Source organism: Petromyzon marinus, unplaced genomic scaffold (genome assembly GCF_048934315.1).
Source record: "Petromyzon marinus isolate PM22_M1 ecotype Great Lakes invasive population unplaced genomic scaffold, UKy_Petmar_22M1.pri1.0 PM_G_Scaffold_27, whole genome shotgun sequence".
Lineage (NCBI taxonomy): Eukaryota > Metazoa > Chordata > Hyperoartia > Petromyzontiformes > Petromyzontidae > Petromyzon > Petromyzon marinus.
The window spans coordinates 1,538,982-1,554,940 of record NW_027422839.1 but is presented as its reverse complement, the minus strand read 5'-3'; the positions used below and the strand labels follow the sequence as shown (position 1 = coordinate 1,554,940).

At 46.2% G+C, this 15,959-nt stretch overlaps 1 protein-coding gene across 1 annotated transcript in view; it reads right to left on the bottom strand.

Moving 5' to 3' along the window:
* LOC142913971 (uncharacterized) overlaps positions 1–6,132 on the bottom strand; it is a 40,137-nt gene extending 34,005 nt beyond the window's left edge. The window contains exons 1-2 of the mRNA XM_076061092.1: positions 6,120–6,132; positions 3,113–4,441 (exon numbers count right to left, since the gene is read on the bottom strand). Of these exons, the coding sequence (XP_075917207.1) occupies positions 3,113–4,441; positions 6,120–6,132 (1,342 nt within the window). The remainder of the gene's footprint in view (positions 1–3,112; positions 4,442–6,119) is intronic.
* Between the last annotated feature and the right edge of the window lie 9,827 nt (positions 6,133–15,959).

Sequence of the window (15,959 nt, the reverse complement as noted above, 5' to 3'; positions counted from 1 at the left end):
CTACGAGAGAGCGAGGCTCTACCTTGGTAAACAACAACCACCACCACAACAACCACCACAACGATGAGAATTTCTCACCTCGGATTTCAGTGCAAGCGCGCACACGGCAGCTTCCTGTTACCTCGCGACAGCAGGAAGTAGTATGACGTCACTTCCCTCCCAAGAGCGGCTCTGTTACTGAATAAATTATGTTAATGACGCCAGCCCATATGTCGAGGGATGGGGGCGTGGGCGCTGAACCTGTCGTAATAAACTCTCGACGGCTTTAACGGACACATTATGTTAATGAGCCACCAGTCACTGGGCGTAGCTTTGCCCAAATAAGGATTGCCACTGGAACGATATCGGCAGTGACACAGGCGGAGGTGACGTCACGCTCAAGAGCGCTGTGGACGGGGGAGGGGTGAATACCTTGGTGACATGACGTTACTAGCGAGGTACACCTCACCCTGGCGTTTCACGCCGATGAGGTAATGCAGAGTGGTGACGTCACAGAGTTGGAGTTTAAGTTGATTTAGATTCATTTTCCATTGCTCCCTCCCTTTGGTGTGTGAGCTCAGCAACAACGTGGACATTATTTGTATACACTGTGTGTGTGTACACTGTGTGTACGGATATACACTGTGTGGACATACACTGTGTATACACTGTGTGTGTACACTGTATGTGTGTACACTATGTGTATACACTGTGTGTGACACTGTGTCACTGTGTGTCGCTGTGTGTCACTGTGTGTCACTGTGTGTGTGTCACTGTGCTTGGCACAAGCGTCGTGGTGACGTCACCGCCACTTAGTGGCGAATGGCGATTGTTGTTGTGTCACTGTGTGTCACTGTGTGTGTGTACACTGTGTCACTGTGTGTACACTGTGATTGTACACTGCGTGTGTGTACACTGTGTGTGTGTACACTGCGTGTGCACACTGTGTGTGTACACTGTGTATACACTGTATGTGTGTACACTGTGTACAGTGTATACCCTGTGCATGTGTACAGTGTAAACACTGTGTGTGTACACTGTGTGTACACTGTGTGTATACTGTGTGTCCACTGTGTGTGTGTACACTGTGTGTGTGACACTGTTTGTGTCCGAACCCCTGGCAAGGCCATCTACTTAACGTTGAGATAAAATTCACACGAAATGTCCTTTTCAATGAAGTCTTCCAGATGTAAATTGATACAAGCTTTTAATGAAGAAATAAAATCATCTAATTCAAAACACAATACAAGTCAAAGATGTTTCATTTTAAAACTTCAAAACGGAGCGTGGGGTACTTGCGTGAATACGTCCTTCGTGTGCAAATGTTGTGACTTTCCTGGCCTGAAGGCCGTCAATGTGTTGGACCCTTATTGGTGCACAGCGTCTCAACAACAGCAGTGGGGTTTGCTTCAACCGATGGTTACGAACATCCAGACGTCAATCAGCAAGGAGCATTTCTAGTCCCAGTTAGACAAAATCTACGTCAACACGCAAGACAAAACTACAATTCGTGTTGTAGAGAATGTACCTCCTCCTATACGTGTAACTTTCAAGTGGTATGCCTTGTAACTGATGAATGATCCGAGCGTGCTCCCTATTTCAAAGACAATGAGTTGCTCCAGAGGCAGACGCTTCGTGAAACACAAAAGTACCCTTTGACCTGTATCACAAGAACAACGGGTCTCACCTGAGTGCTCTGTACAGGTTACTTCCAAACACACACACACTTTGTCCTAACATCACATATTCAATGTGTGACCCTCAGATAAAATGTTAAATGCACAATCAGACAAGTATTCATTATAAATCATTGACGGGCATATTAGCAACATTGAATTACTGCAGCGAAATTGACTGCATCACGTTACATCGTATTAACAAGAAGTTATTTTACAAATACGCACCGTCTGCTTAACAGTGTATGTACACCGTACTATTGTTGCATCATTCAAAACGAGTAGGCCGTTGCATGCTGGCATCTGGGTCAAAATGTAGCAAATTCTAAACATTACGCTACAAATAATAGATGACGGCGCTTCGATGGCAACACAAGCAATCGTCATCAGGTGGGACAAGCACAGCAGCAATAAGCAGAAACTACTGGAGTAGGCGCCTACTACTTCAGCAGTTTCTCTTGCTGTGGTTGTCCCACCTGATGACGATTGTGCGTGTTGTGATCTAAACGCCGTGATCTGTTATGTTTCTACCCACGTGGTGACTTTACCGAAATAACTCAACAGTGTGGATTCCTGCAGTCACGAAAGCTTCTAATCAAGATTGCCTACAAACTACACAACTGAGATGACGCATCAATCATCGCCCCCTACTGACAGGCTCTTGTCCACATGCAGGCTGGTGCAGGGCCACCACCTTGTGCCACACAGGGGCAGCTGCTACTTGGGGATGCTCTTCGAGTGTTTCAGACGAGGTACGACATAAAACTCCGAGTTGCCGAGGCGATAAGGCAAGCAGCGTGTAAATGCAATTATTATAACATCGTGAATGCTTGGGGGCTTATTGTCTCTCGCTCCTGTTTAAAGATCTACCCAACCCACAGGTCTACAAAGACTGGCCGCTCTTACTCTGCAGGTTGAACCTAGCAACTGAGTGTCCAACTTCACGTTCTTGTCATTAAAGGCCTGTGACAAAGGTGCATCTATTGGAGCGACATCATCTCAAGCTTACACATCTATCGAGTCTCCACTTGACTTTGTATTGTCTTGGAGGAAGTCCACCCACACCTCCACTTCCACAAACTGCTGAGAGTTGCCTCGCTCTGCCTCACAGTCAGAATTCTCCTCCTGCTTCACGTTGCCTCCATCGATGTGAAGGTCCCATTTTGGATTTGAATCATCTTCACATTTTACCTTCACTTCTTCCCTCTTCACCATCACTTCTTCACATTTCACCTCGATACCTTTAAAAGTGTCCAAGCTGGGATTTTCTTCCGGTTCTTGTTTCATGAGGGATGGGCTCATTGCGGCACTTTGACTTTCACAAGCTGATTTCAGACTGCACTCCTTGTGGATCTTCAGATGCTTCTGTGTTCTCTGGTGTGTTTTAAGAGCAGATGACTGTGAAAATGCCTTCCCACACACACTGCACTTGAAGGGTTTCTCTCCCGTGTGTGTACTCTGGTGTGTTTTAAGAGCAGATGACTGTGAAAATGTCTTCCCACACACACTGCACCTGAAGGGTTTCTCTCCCGTGTGTGTTCTCTGGTGTGTTTTAAGAGCAAATGACTGTACAAATGCCTTCCCACATACAGTGCACTTGAAGGGTTTCTCTCCCGTGTGTGTTCTCTGGTGTGTTTTAAGAGCAGATGAATCTGAAAATGTCTTCCCACACACAGTGCACTTGAAGGGTTTCTCTCCCGTGTGTGTTCTCTGGTGTTTTTTAAGAGCAGATGACTGTGCAAATGCCTTCCCACACACAGTGCACTTGAAGGGTTTTTCTCCCGTGTGTGTTCTCTGGTGTTTTTTAAGAGCAGATGACTGTGCAAATGCCTTCCCACACACAGTGCACTTGAAGGGTTTCTCTCCCGTGTGTGTTCTCTGGTGTGTTTTAAGAGCAGATGAATCTGAAAATGCCTTTCCACACACACTGCACTTGAAGGGTTTCTCTCCTGTGTGTGTTCTCTGGTGTGTTTTAAGAGCAAATGAATCTGAAAATGTCTTCCGACACACACTGCACTTGAAGGGTTTCTCTCCCGTGTGTGTTCTCTGGTGTCTTTGAAGATGAGATGAATCTGAAAATGCCTTTCCACACACACTGCACTTGAAGGGTTTCTCTCCTGTGTGTGTTCTCTGGTGTGTTTTAAGAGCAAATGAACCTGAAAATGTCTTCCGACACACACTGCACCTGAAGGGTTTCTCTCCCGTGTGTGTTCTCTGGTGCATTTTAAGAGTAGATGAATGTGAAAATGTCTTCCCACACACACTGCACCTGAAGGGTTTCTCTCCCGTGTGTGTTCTCTGGTGTGTTTTAAGAGTAGATGAATCTGAAAATGTCTTCCCACACACAGTGCAATTGAAGGGTTTCTCTCCTGTGTGTGTTCTCTGGTGTGTTACACGATTACATGACTGTGCAAACGCCATCCCGCACATCGTGCACCTGAAGGGTTTCTCTCCCGTGTGTGTTCTCTGGTGTTTTACAAGATCAGATGACTGTGCAAATGCCTTCACGCACACACTGCACTTGAAGGGTTTCTCTCCTGTGTGTGTTCTCTGGTGTTTTTTAAGAGCAGATGAATCTGAAAATGTCTTCCCACACACAGTGCACTTGAAGGGTTTCTCTCCCGTGTGTGTTCTCTGGTGTTTTTTAAGAGCAGATGACTGTGCAAATGCCTTCCCACACACAGTGCACTTGAAGGGTTTTTCTCCCGTGTGTGTTCTCTGGTGTTTTTTAAGAGCAGATGACTGTGCAAATGCCTTCCCACACACAGTGCACTTGAAGGGTTTCTCTCCCGTGTGTGTTCTCTGGTGTGTTTTAAGAGCAGATGAATCTGAAAATGCCTTTCCACACACACTGCACTTGAAGGGTTTCTCTCCTGTGTGTGTTCTCTGGTGTGTTTTAAGAGCAAATGAATCTGAAAATGTCTTCCGACACACACTGCACTTGAAGGGTTTCTCTCCCGTGTGTGTTCTCTGGTGTCTTTGAAGATGAGATGAATCTGAAAATGCCTTTCCACACACACTGCACTTGAAGGGTTTCTCTCCTGTGTGTGTTCTCTGGTGTGTTTTAAGAGCAAATGAACCTGAAAATGTCTTCCGACACACACTGCACCTGAAGGGTTTCTCTCCCGTGTGTGTTCTCTGGTGCATTTTAAGAGTAGATGAATGTGAAAATGTCTTCCCACACACACTGCACCTGAAGGGTTTCTCTCCCGTGTGTGTTCTCTGGTGTGTTTTAAGAGTAGATGAATCTGAAAATGTCTTCCCACACACAGTGCAATTGAAGGGTTTCTCTCCTGTGTGTGTTCTCTGGTGTGTTACACGATTACATGACTGTGCAAACGCCATCCCGCACATCGTGCACCTGAAGGGTTTCTCTCCCGTGTGTGTTCTCTGGTGTTTTACAAGATCAGATGACTGTGCAAATGCCTTCACGCACACACTGCACTTGAAGGGTTTCTCTCCTGTGTGTGTTCTCTGGTGTGTTTTAAGAGCAAATGAATCTGAAAATGTCTTCCGACACACACTGCACTTGAAGGGTTTCTCTCCCGTGTGTGTTCTCTGGTGTCTTTGAAGATGAGATGAATCTGAAAATGCCTTTCCACACACACTGCACTTGAAGGGTTTCTCTCCTGTGTGTGTTCTCTGGTGTGTTTTAAGAGCAAATGAACCTGAAAATGTCTTCCGACACACACTGCACCTGAAGGGTTTCTCTCCCGTGTGTGTTCTCTGGTGCATTTTAAGAGTAGATGAATGTGAAAATGTCTTCCCACACACACTGCACCTGAAGGGTTTCTCTCCCGTGTGTGTTCTCTGGTGTGTTTTAAGAGTAGATGAATCTGAAAATGTCTTCCCACACACAGTGCAATTGAAGGGTTTCTCTCCTGTGTGTGTTCTCTGGTGTGTTACACGATTACATGACTGTGCAAACGCCATCCCGCACATCGTGCACCTGAAGGGTTTCTCTCCCGTGTGTGTTCTCTGGTGTTTTACAAGATCAGATGACTGTGCAAATGCCTTCACGCACACACTGCACTTGAAGGGTTTCTCTCCTGTGTGTGTTCTCTGGTGTTTTTTAAGAGTAGATAAATCTGAAAATGTCTTCCCACACACACTGCACTTGAAGGGTTTCATGTGCAGAGTGCACCTGAAGGGTTTCTCTCCACGGGCTGTTATGGCACACAATGAGAGGGAAAATGTCATTAATATGCCTGGAAGCCTTCATATCTTCAAGATGAATGTTAACCCAAAACTCTAAGCACACAATTTCGGCTGTCTGACTACAAAAGGAATATTTATGAAAGCTAAATTTAGCTGACATAGCAAAGGGTGTTGAACACAATACTATTTGTGATATGCAGAAATTAATGTTCAATCGCAACTTAGAAGTGTGAATCCAGGCTCAGATGTCCTTGAATGCTGGGATGAACAGTTCCGAATTCAGCTGCATGTGTGTGCTGTGCTCACCTCCTATTTCCATTCTTATAAAGAGTTCCAGAGGAAAACAAAAATAAACTATTGTTTTGATATAACCTCCGTGTTCAACAGAGTTAATAGACTTTACTGCAAACATAAACTTGACACTGTCACATACTGCCATGAGTAAACAGGTGGTGGTGTGACCAGAACCATGCCTGGCCACCTTCATCTGCTCAGCATTAATTCTTCCTCACTCCACCAAGTAATGAATCGAGGATCAATCAACATAGCCGAGGCTATCCGTGTCTCTGTCTCTCTCTCCCCGTGAAGGTGTTCCCCTCCACACATTCAGAGTCAACAGCGGCACGCGCTTAGCATCTTTGACCGATAGATACATTGACACACGTATTGTTGGTTCTTTCAGTAAAGTCACATAGATAGAAAATAAAATTAACAGATTAAATTTAATAAGATAAAGACCACTTGTGCTACGATCGAAACGTCGTGGGTTTTTTGCTTCATTTAAAAAAATATATATTTTTCATTTAATTTATTTTATTGTTATTTCTATTTTATTTTCTATCTACATGACTTTACCGAAAGAACGAAGAATATTAATTCCTGCAGTCACCAAAGTTTTAAGTCAAAACATTCACACACGTTGACAAAGCCTCACCTTGTGTTGTTGTGGGCAGGTCGCTTCTGATAACAAGAGCGGTATAGCAGCTCAAGCGGGCTTGGCCTGGTAACAAAAGAAAATAAAAACTGCGTGAATATTTACAATAAAACAAAGTTACAAAGTGGCGAGCCGGGTGAAGACAAATTAAACTTAAGCGAGATAATTAAAGTGAACGCAATCAGACGAGGGCAGGAGGCAAGGCCCTGCGTGGCTAGGCCCTGCGTTGTAAAGTTCCAACCTTGACATCGATTCCCGTGCTCGCTGCTACTCAACTGACATCCCTACGAGAGAGAGCGAGGCTCTACCTTGGTAAACAACAACAACCACCACCACCACAACGACCACAACCACCACAACGATGAGAATTTCTCACCTCGGATTTCAGTGCAAGCGCGCACACGGCAGCTTCCTGTTGCCTCGCGACAGCAGGAAGTAGTATGACGTCACTTCCCTCCCAAGAGCGTCTCTGTAACTGAATAAATTATGTTAATGAGGCCAGCCCACATGTCGAGGGATGGGGGCGTGGGCGCTGAACCCGTCGCAATAAACTCGCGACGGCTTTAACGGAAACATTATGTTAATGAGCTACCAGTCACTGGGCGTAGCTTTGCCCAAATAAGGATTGCCACTGGAACGATATCGGCAGTGACCCATGCGGAGGGGACGTCACGCTCAAGAGCGCGGTGGACGGGGGAGGGGTGAATACCTTGGTGATATGACGTCACTAGCGAGGTACACCTCCCCCTGGCGTTTCACGCCGATGAGGTAATGCAGAGTGGTGACGTCACAGAGTTGGAGTTTAAGTTGATTTAGATTCATTTTCCATTGCTCCCTCCCTTGGGTGTGTGAGCTCAGCAACGTGGACATTATTGTGTATATTGTGTATACTGTATATTGTGTATACTGTGTGTGTACACTGTGTGTGTGTACACTGTGTGTACACTGTGTGTGTGCATTGTTTGTGTCCACATTGAACCGAACCCCCTGCAAGGCCATCTACTTAACGTTGAGAGAAAATTCACACGAAATGTCCTTTGCAATGAAGTCTTCCAGATGTAAATTGATACAAGCTTTTAATGAAGAAATAAAATAATCTAATTCAAAACACAACACAATTCAAAGATGTTTCATTTTAAAACAACAAAACGGAGCATGGGGTACTTGCGTGAATGCGTCCTTCGTGTGCAAATGTTGTGACTTTCCTGGCCTGAAGGCCGTCAATGTGTTGGACCATTATTGGTGCACAGCGTCTCAACAACAGCAGTGGGGTTTACTTCAACCGATAGGTACGAACATCCAGACGTGAATCACCAAGGTGCATTTCTAGTCCTAGCTAGACAAAATCTACGTCAACACGTGAGACAAAACTACAATTCGTGTTGTAGAGAATGTACCTCCTCCTATACGTGTAACTTTTAAGTGGTATGCCTTATAACTGATGAATGATCCGAGCGTGCTCCCTATTACAAAGACGATGAGTTGCTGCAGAGGCCGACGCTTCATGAAACACAAAAGTACCCTTTGACCTGTATCACAAGAACAACGGGTCTCACCCGAGTTATCTGTACAGGTTACTTCCAAACACACACACACACTTTGTCCTAACATCACTTAATCAATCTAGATTTGAACACTTAATCAATGTTTGACCCTCATAGACAAAATGTTACATGTGTAGTGATGGTAGCATCACTACTGTGTACACACGCACAAGCGTGACGTCACTATGCGGGGGAGCATCATGACCACGCGGGTCTACACACACGCATGACGTCATCCCGGCTGGAGGCGGGAATGACATCAGGGCCGGTTCTGGGCTCCGGGAGGCCACGAGGGTGGTGTGAGGCCGTGGCACTCTCTGTGACTCCGGCTGGACACGTGACTGGACCCCAGTGGGGGCTGGGGGCCTAGGGGGCACCTTGGAGGGCACGTGGACAACAGGGGGGCTTCGAGAGGGTTCTCGAAGGGAGGCGTGGCCGGGGTGGGGCCCGGGCATGCCGAGGCCCATATAAGCAGCCTCCTCACGAGGTTCGAGGCTGCCCGTATCAAGAACGAAGATGCATCGTGAAGACGCCAAGAAGAGTCAAGCCTCCAGTCAGCGGACCAGGCAGTAGCCCACCTGGCTGGGTCAGGAGGGGCCGCTACCCCTTCTAGTGTAACCCTTGTTAAGGTTTAAATAAATAGTGCTGCTTATATTCTGTCGTCTCCGTGTCCTGGAACCCACTACATTTGGTGTCAGAAGTTGCGGAAAAATAAATAACGTTAGGTGTTATCCTAGTCAGTATAATATGTGCACGATTACTACAACTTACCTGCTCGCTTTCACACGACGAGGAGGCGAGACGATCATCTTCGGGGCTGCCCCGGGGTTCTGCAGCCTCGGTGAAGGAGGGAGATGGCGCTGCAGACGGGGCAGCAGCACGCACATCACGTCGCTGCTTCGCCGCCATCGAGAGAGAGAGCGACGGAGCTGGAGGAGAGAGGACGCCACCGCCGCTGCTGCTGCTGCTGCGGGTGCCTGGGCGGGAAATTCGCGCGCGCATGGTGCACGCGCGGCCGCCATCTTGGCGGGCGGTCGGGACGCGGTTCCCGCCAAAACGCCGTTCCCACCATTCTCAACGCCTGTGGAGGAAGATCTTGGGCCGTCTTGGTGGCATCCTGTGCTCACCATCCAAGAGTCTTCAAGTTCCACAGTGCAGCCTCCGTTCCTCACAGCCTCTCAGGCGAGTCGTGACACAATGCACCCGGCCCTAAAACACACTTCACCCATCTTGCGTGCGCCGGGTTGCGATTAGGTGTTTTTTTTTACTAGCTGGGTTGCGAAGCGTGTTAGTTGGGTTGGGTGCGTGGCAGATTGATGCGGCGCCCGTGCGTGTGTCTGCTTTGTAACAGTGTTGTTATGCACGGCGTCGGGATTGTTATCTTAAGGAGCCAGTTAATGATTAATTCGGCTATGTGGGGGGTCTCGGGCTCCGTTAAGATCCAGTGAATTGCCGGGTTAATGATTTGTTGACACTTTATTTGATTGCCGTTGCGGAGTCGCGATTGTTTTTGGGTATACAGTATGGAGCTTCGCTCGTGAATGTTGTCAATGTGACTGTGCGAAACTTTGCTTGTGAGTGTTAACAATGTATAACACGTAGGCTTTCGCGACCAATATTATTCATAATAACGGTTTTTGGGTTAGATCGCGTTTATTTATAAATGTGTCGTAACCCTCCACCACCCGACACGGCCAATCAGCAAAAAAAAGTGTCACGTTGACAAAAGACAAATAATTCACTACTTTAGCCCACTGGTGTGTTGAAGAGTGAATCCACATTTACAGTTTGAGTACGACGTTTCGCTGGTAAATACATCCAGCATCATCGGGCAATTCGCCAGAATGGTAAAGCCCTCGCTTGCTCCCGGTTTTATATAGAGCAGCAGGGTGACGTCATCACTTAACTCATATCAGGTGCAGTGATTAGAGGCGGAGGGGGGGGTATTGTAATTATATAATCGATTAGTAATCAGTCATTGGTTATGATTAGTAATGAGTTGTAGATTAGTAATTCTTTAAATGAAAATGTAATGTGTATTATTTAATAATACGCTTCCAGGCCGCACTAAGCCGGTAGCTGTCAAAGCGATTAAAGTTATTCTTGTTCCTCTCAATTTCAATGGATTCTCTAATTAGTCTTTGCCAGTAATAATTAGTTTTACACACCACTGCAACATTGTCAAAATCAATTGAGTGTCCTTGTTGACAAGCATGTTCTGCCACTGCCGACAGTTGTGTTTGAGATAATTTAATATTTCTCTGATGTTCTTTTAGTCTTACGCTGATGTTACATCCCGTCTGCCCAATGTAGCAGCTGCCACATGAACAATTAATCCGATATACACCTTCTGTTGATAGTTTAGGTAATGCGTCTTTAGTGCAGGATACTAGTTTTTGAATTTTGTGTACTGTACCAAATCTTACTGTAATGTTTTGCTTTTGCAAAACACGGGCTAATTTGTCAGTTACTCCTGAGATATATGGAATTTTTATTGTTTTAACAATCTGGTCGCTTTCAGCAGTATTGCTTTGCGATCGTGATTTGGCATTCAGTGCTCTGTTAATTTGAGCATTATTGTAGCCATTCTGTCGTAGTGCATCTTTAACGTGTTTAATCTCTCTCACTAGACTCTCACCATCTGACACTGTTTTAGCCCGATGTATGAGCGTCTTGATAAGAGAGGATTTCTGAGCTGGATGATGATGCGATTCTGCATTCAGATAGGCATCAGTGTGCGTTTGCTTTCTGTAAACGCTGTATGTTATTTTACCGTTTAGGCCATGTCCAAGCAAAATATCTAGGAATGGGAGTGTGTTATTCACCTCCATTTCCATGGTGAACTGGATGGCCGGGTTTTGTGCATTGAGATGATTTAGAAAATCATTAAGTGTATCTTTACCATGTGGCCAGACAACTAAAGTGTCATCCACATATATAAACCAAAAGGATGGTTTTAATGTGCTCGAGGCAAGTGCTCTTATTTCAAAGTTTTCCATGTACAAATTTGGTAGCCCATAGTGTCTAGGTGGTTTTGAGGCCCTTGGCTTAATTAGGTATTGCTCATTTTTAGGGATTAATGAATTTGCAATTATTGCAGTGGTCTTACGTTCTAAAGTATTAGTTGGATCTCGTTTAATTTTAATGTAGGTACTTTCCTCTAGTAAATTTCTAATTTTATTATCATAATCGGCTCGTGACATCACTACAGTAGTGCGGCCTTTATCAGCTGCTAGGATTTGGATATCCTTATTTACACGCAGCTCTCTTAAGGCTTTTGCCTCGTTAGAGCTAATATTTACTTTTGGAACTTTGCTAGACCTAGACTCTATGGGCTACCAAAGATTAATAAAATCGGCATCCCATTACGACCCATAGTCAGTACAATTGGCTCTGCCACATATCAATTAGCAAAATATGTAACCAAACAAATACATCCCTACATCGGTAAGACATCTTCATTCATAAAAAATTCAGAACATCTTGTGAATGTGATTAAAGATATTAAACTTACTCCTGATGATATTCTGGTAAGTTTTGATGTGATTTCTCTATTCACTAAGGTTCCAGTGGACGAATCGCTTAAATTACTTGATACACTAGTAAAGAATACCGGTTTACCAAAAGATATTCCGAAACTTGCTGGCCATTGTTTAAATACACTTTCTTCTTATAGAGAGGGGATTTCTTTAAACAAAAGGAAGGAGCAGCAATGGGTTCTCCTTTATCCCCTGCTATAGCAAATTTGTACATGGAAAACTTTGAAATAAGAGCACTTGCCTCGAGCACATTAAAACCATCCTTTTGGTTTATATATGTGGATGACACTTTGGTTGTCTGGCCACATGGTAAAGATACACTTAATGATTTTCTAAATCATCTCAATGCACAAAACACGGCCATCCAGTTCACCATGGAAATGGAGGTGAATAACACACTCCCATTCCTAGATATTTTGCTTGGACATGGCCTAAACGGTAAAATAACACAGCGTTTACAGAAAGCAAACGCACACTGATGCCTATCTGAATGCAGAATTACATCATCATCCAGCTCAGAAATCCTCTCTTATCAAGCCGCTCATACATCGGGCTAAAACAGTGTCAGATGGTGAGAGTCTAGTGAGAGAGATTAAACACGTTAAAGACGCACTACGACAGAATGGCTACAATAATGCTCAAATTAACAGAGCACTGAATGCCAAATCACGATCACAAAGCAATACTGCTGAAAGTGACCAGATTGTTAAAACAATAAAAATTCCATATATCTCAGGAGTAACTGACAAATTAGCCCGTGTTTTGCAAAAGCAAAACATTACAGTAAGATTTGGTACAGTACACAAAATTCAAAAACTAGTATCTTGCACTAAAGACGCATTACCTAAACTATCAACAGAAGGTGTATATCGGATTAATTGTTCATGTGGCAGCTGCTACATTGGGCAGACGGGACGTAACATCAGTGAAAGACTAAAAGAACATCAGAGAAATATAAAATTATCTCAAACACAACTGTCGGCAGTGGCAGAACATGCTTGTCAACAAGGACACTCAATTGATTTTGACAATGTTGCAGTGGTGTGTAAAACTAATTATTACTGGCAAAGACTAATTAGAGAATCCATTGAAATTGAGAGGAACAAGAATAACTTTAATCGCTCTGACAGCTACTGGCTTAGTGCGGCCTGGAAGCGTATTATTAAATAATACACATTACATTTTGATTTAAAGAATTACTAATCTACAACTCATTACTAATCATAACCAATGACTGATTACTAATCGATTATATAATTACAATACCCCCCCCCCCTCCGCCTCTAATCACTGCACCTGATATGAGTTAAGTGATGACGTCACCCTGCTGCTCTATATAAAACCGGGAGCAAGCGAGGGCTTTACCATTCTGGCGAATTGCCCGATGATGCTGGATGTATTTACCAGCGAAACGTCATACTCAAACTGTAAATGTGGATTCACTCTTCAACACACCGGTGGGCTAAAGTAGTGAATTATTTGTTTTTGTCAACGTGACACTTTTTTTTTGCTGATTGGCCGTGTCGGGTGGTGGAGGGTTACGACACATTTATAAATAAACGCGATCTAACCAAAAAAAACGTTATTATGGTTAACAATGTATGCTTTGTATGGAGCTTTGTTCGTGATTGTTAATATATAGCTTGTGCCACATTTGTTAACGAAGTGTTGATTGTATGGGATTTTTCTCGAGATCGCGATGTGTGGACTGTATGTACTGCATAGACTGTCTCTCTGCACTGATACGGGTTGTGATGTACATTGTTGTGATCCTTGGTACGGATCGTTAAATTGTGATGGTGACATATGGTGCCAGTGATTTGGATTGTGCTGCTGGCTGTGGCTAATTTGGGCCAAAGATCCTGACCAGAATGCCCCTGTCATTGTTGCGTGTTGACACGAGTGTGGTCCCGTCATGTTGTGGCTGACGGCTTGACCTGGCGGCCCGGAGATCGAGACACTCCGAGGCGCGTCTGAGACAGTGAGCCAGAGGCTCAGGGAGCTTGTGGTGAGTTGCTCTCTCAGCTCGGTTGGTACAGCTAAATGCTGCAATGCGAGGCTTGGAGAGAGGGGTTGGTGTGTCCTCTCAACCCGGTTGGGACAGCTGATTGCTGCAATGCGAGTCCTGGAGAGAGGTGTTCTTGTGTCTTCTCAGCTCGGTCGCAACAGCTATATGCTGCGATGCGAGTCTTGGAGAGAGACTGGGTTATAATTCCCCCGATACGGCCGACACGTGCGCGTCGAAAAGGCGGGGGGTGCTACCGAGTGGCATGAGATGTCTGGGTTGGCCTTCAAGGGAGGGCTTCTGAGTTGTGCGAGCGCGGAAAACGCGCGTGGGGCCGCCATTTTGTGTGAGCGCGGGAAACCGCAGGGGATGCGGATCGTGCATGCGGCCGCCATTTTGTACGTGCATGGGTATTTGTGTGAACCATTTCTGGGCAAGAGCAGGCATTTTTTTGTCACGTCGATTTAACATTTTTTTACAAAAAATGTAGATACTGAGGCAACGCTGAAGTGCGACTTCTTTGCCCAGTACATGGGTCAACCTGGAAGCATGACTTCCTTGACCTGGGATGTTGTACAACATCCAACGGTTGTACCTTTGGTTGCAGCATACAGGCTCGACCTTGAAGAGTGACTTCCTTGAGCCAGTACATGGGTCGACCCTGAAGTGTGACTTCTTGACCTGGGACTTAGGGAGACGTCCGGAATGTTAAGTGGTGTTTGTAGGTGGGTGTTAGACTTTCGGTCTTCGCCCTATTGCCACCTGTGGGGTGGAACGGTAACAGGGCGGTGTGAGACCCTGCCATCTATGGGGTGGTTGTGTGGTTTTGGTTTGATTTACCGGTGTTGGTTGTGCATCCAACGCGTCGGAATCTATGTATTTTTGTTTTTATTTCTTCCGCCGGGCGGAATACGATCATCTCCACTTCCCTGGGCCGGGTGGCTGTCGTGTCCGATGAGCTGAGGCGTGGGCTTGTGGTGCTGTGCCTCAGGAGGTGGTTTCTTCTTGTCACAGGATTCCTGCACCTGCCGCCCTTGGAGTCGCCGGTTGTGCTGACCGGATGTGGACTTGAAGGGGAGAGTGGAGCGCCCGTACGTCACTCCTGCTCATCCTGTTGCCCAACTCCTGGGGAGGGGCCGTGCCCTTTTTGGGCCTTTTTCAAGTTCCCCCAGGACCTCCAGGGAGAGCGTGCTCGCCTCCCCTGGAGGCTCGGCCACGCGAATTCGTTTGAAGACTGGCCGCTGTCCATGACTCTCACACCTTGTTGATTGCCTACACCGTTGTCAAGCAGCCACATTCATATGTCGGTGCATGCGTACAAATTCACACGGATGGGCTGTGCTGAGGGATAAGTGGGTTGACCAGTTCTTTTGGTGTACATGTGGTTGTTGTTGGTACCCCTCATTCCATACATTCTTCTCTTCCCCCCCTCTCGGTGTGTGTACATGTTTCTCGGGGTGATTATTGTCGGTCGCCGGTTGTTTGTTGACGTTGTTGTTGGAGGCACACTGTTTTTTTTCTGTATTGTCACAGCCGAGACAGCTGGTTTTTTTACATGGGGGAGGGTGATGTAGTGATGGTAGCATCACTACTGTGTACACACGCACAAGCGTGACGTCACTATGCGGGGGAGCGTCATGACCTCGCGGGTCTGCACACATGCATGACGTCATCCCGGCTGGAGGCGGGAATGACGTCAGGGCCGGTTCTGGGCTCAGGCCACGAGGGTGGTGTGAGGCTGTGGCACTCTCTGTGACCCCGGCTGGACACGTGACTGGACCCCAGTGAGGGCCGGGGGCCTAGGGGGCACCTCGGAGGGCACGTGGACAGCAGGGGGGCTTCGAGAGGGTTCTCGAAGGGAGGCGTGGCTGGGGCGGGGCCCGGGCACGCCGAGGCCCATATAAGCAGCCTCCTCACGAGGTTCGAGGCTGCCCTAATCAAGAACGAAGATGCATCGTGAAGACGCCAAGAACAGTCAAGCCTCCAGTCAGCGGACCTGGCAGTAGCCCACCTGGCTGGGTCACGCGAGAGTATTTGAGAAGTGTGTGTTAGCTAGAGTAGGTCGGTGGTCACCACCTTATGTGCAGTGTTATATTACTTACCGTTCTAATAAATCAGCGTTGC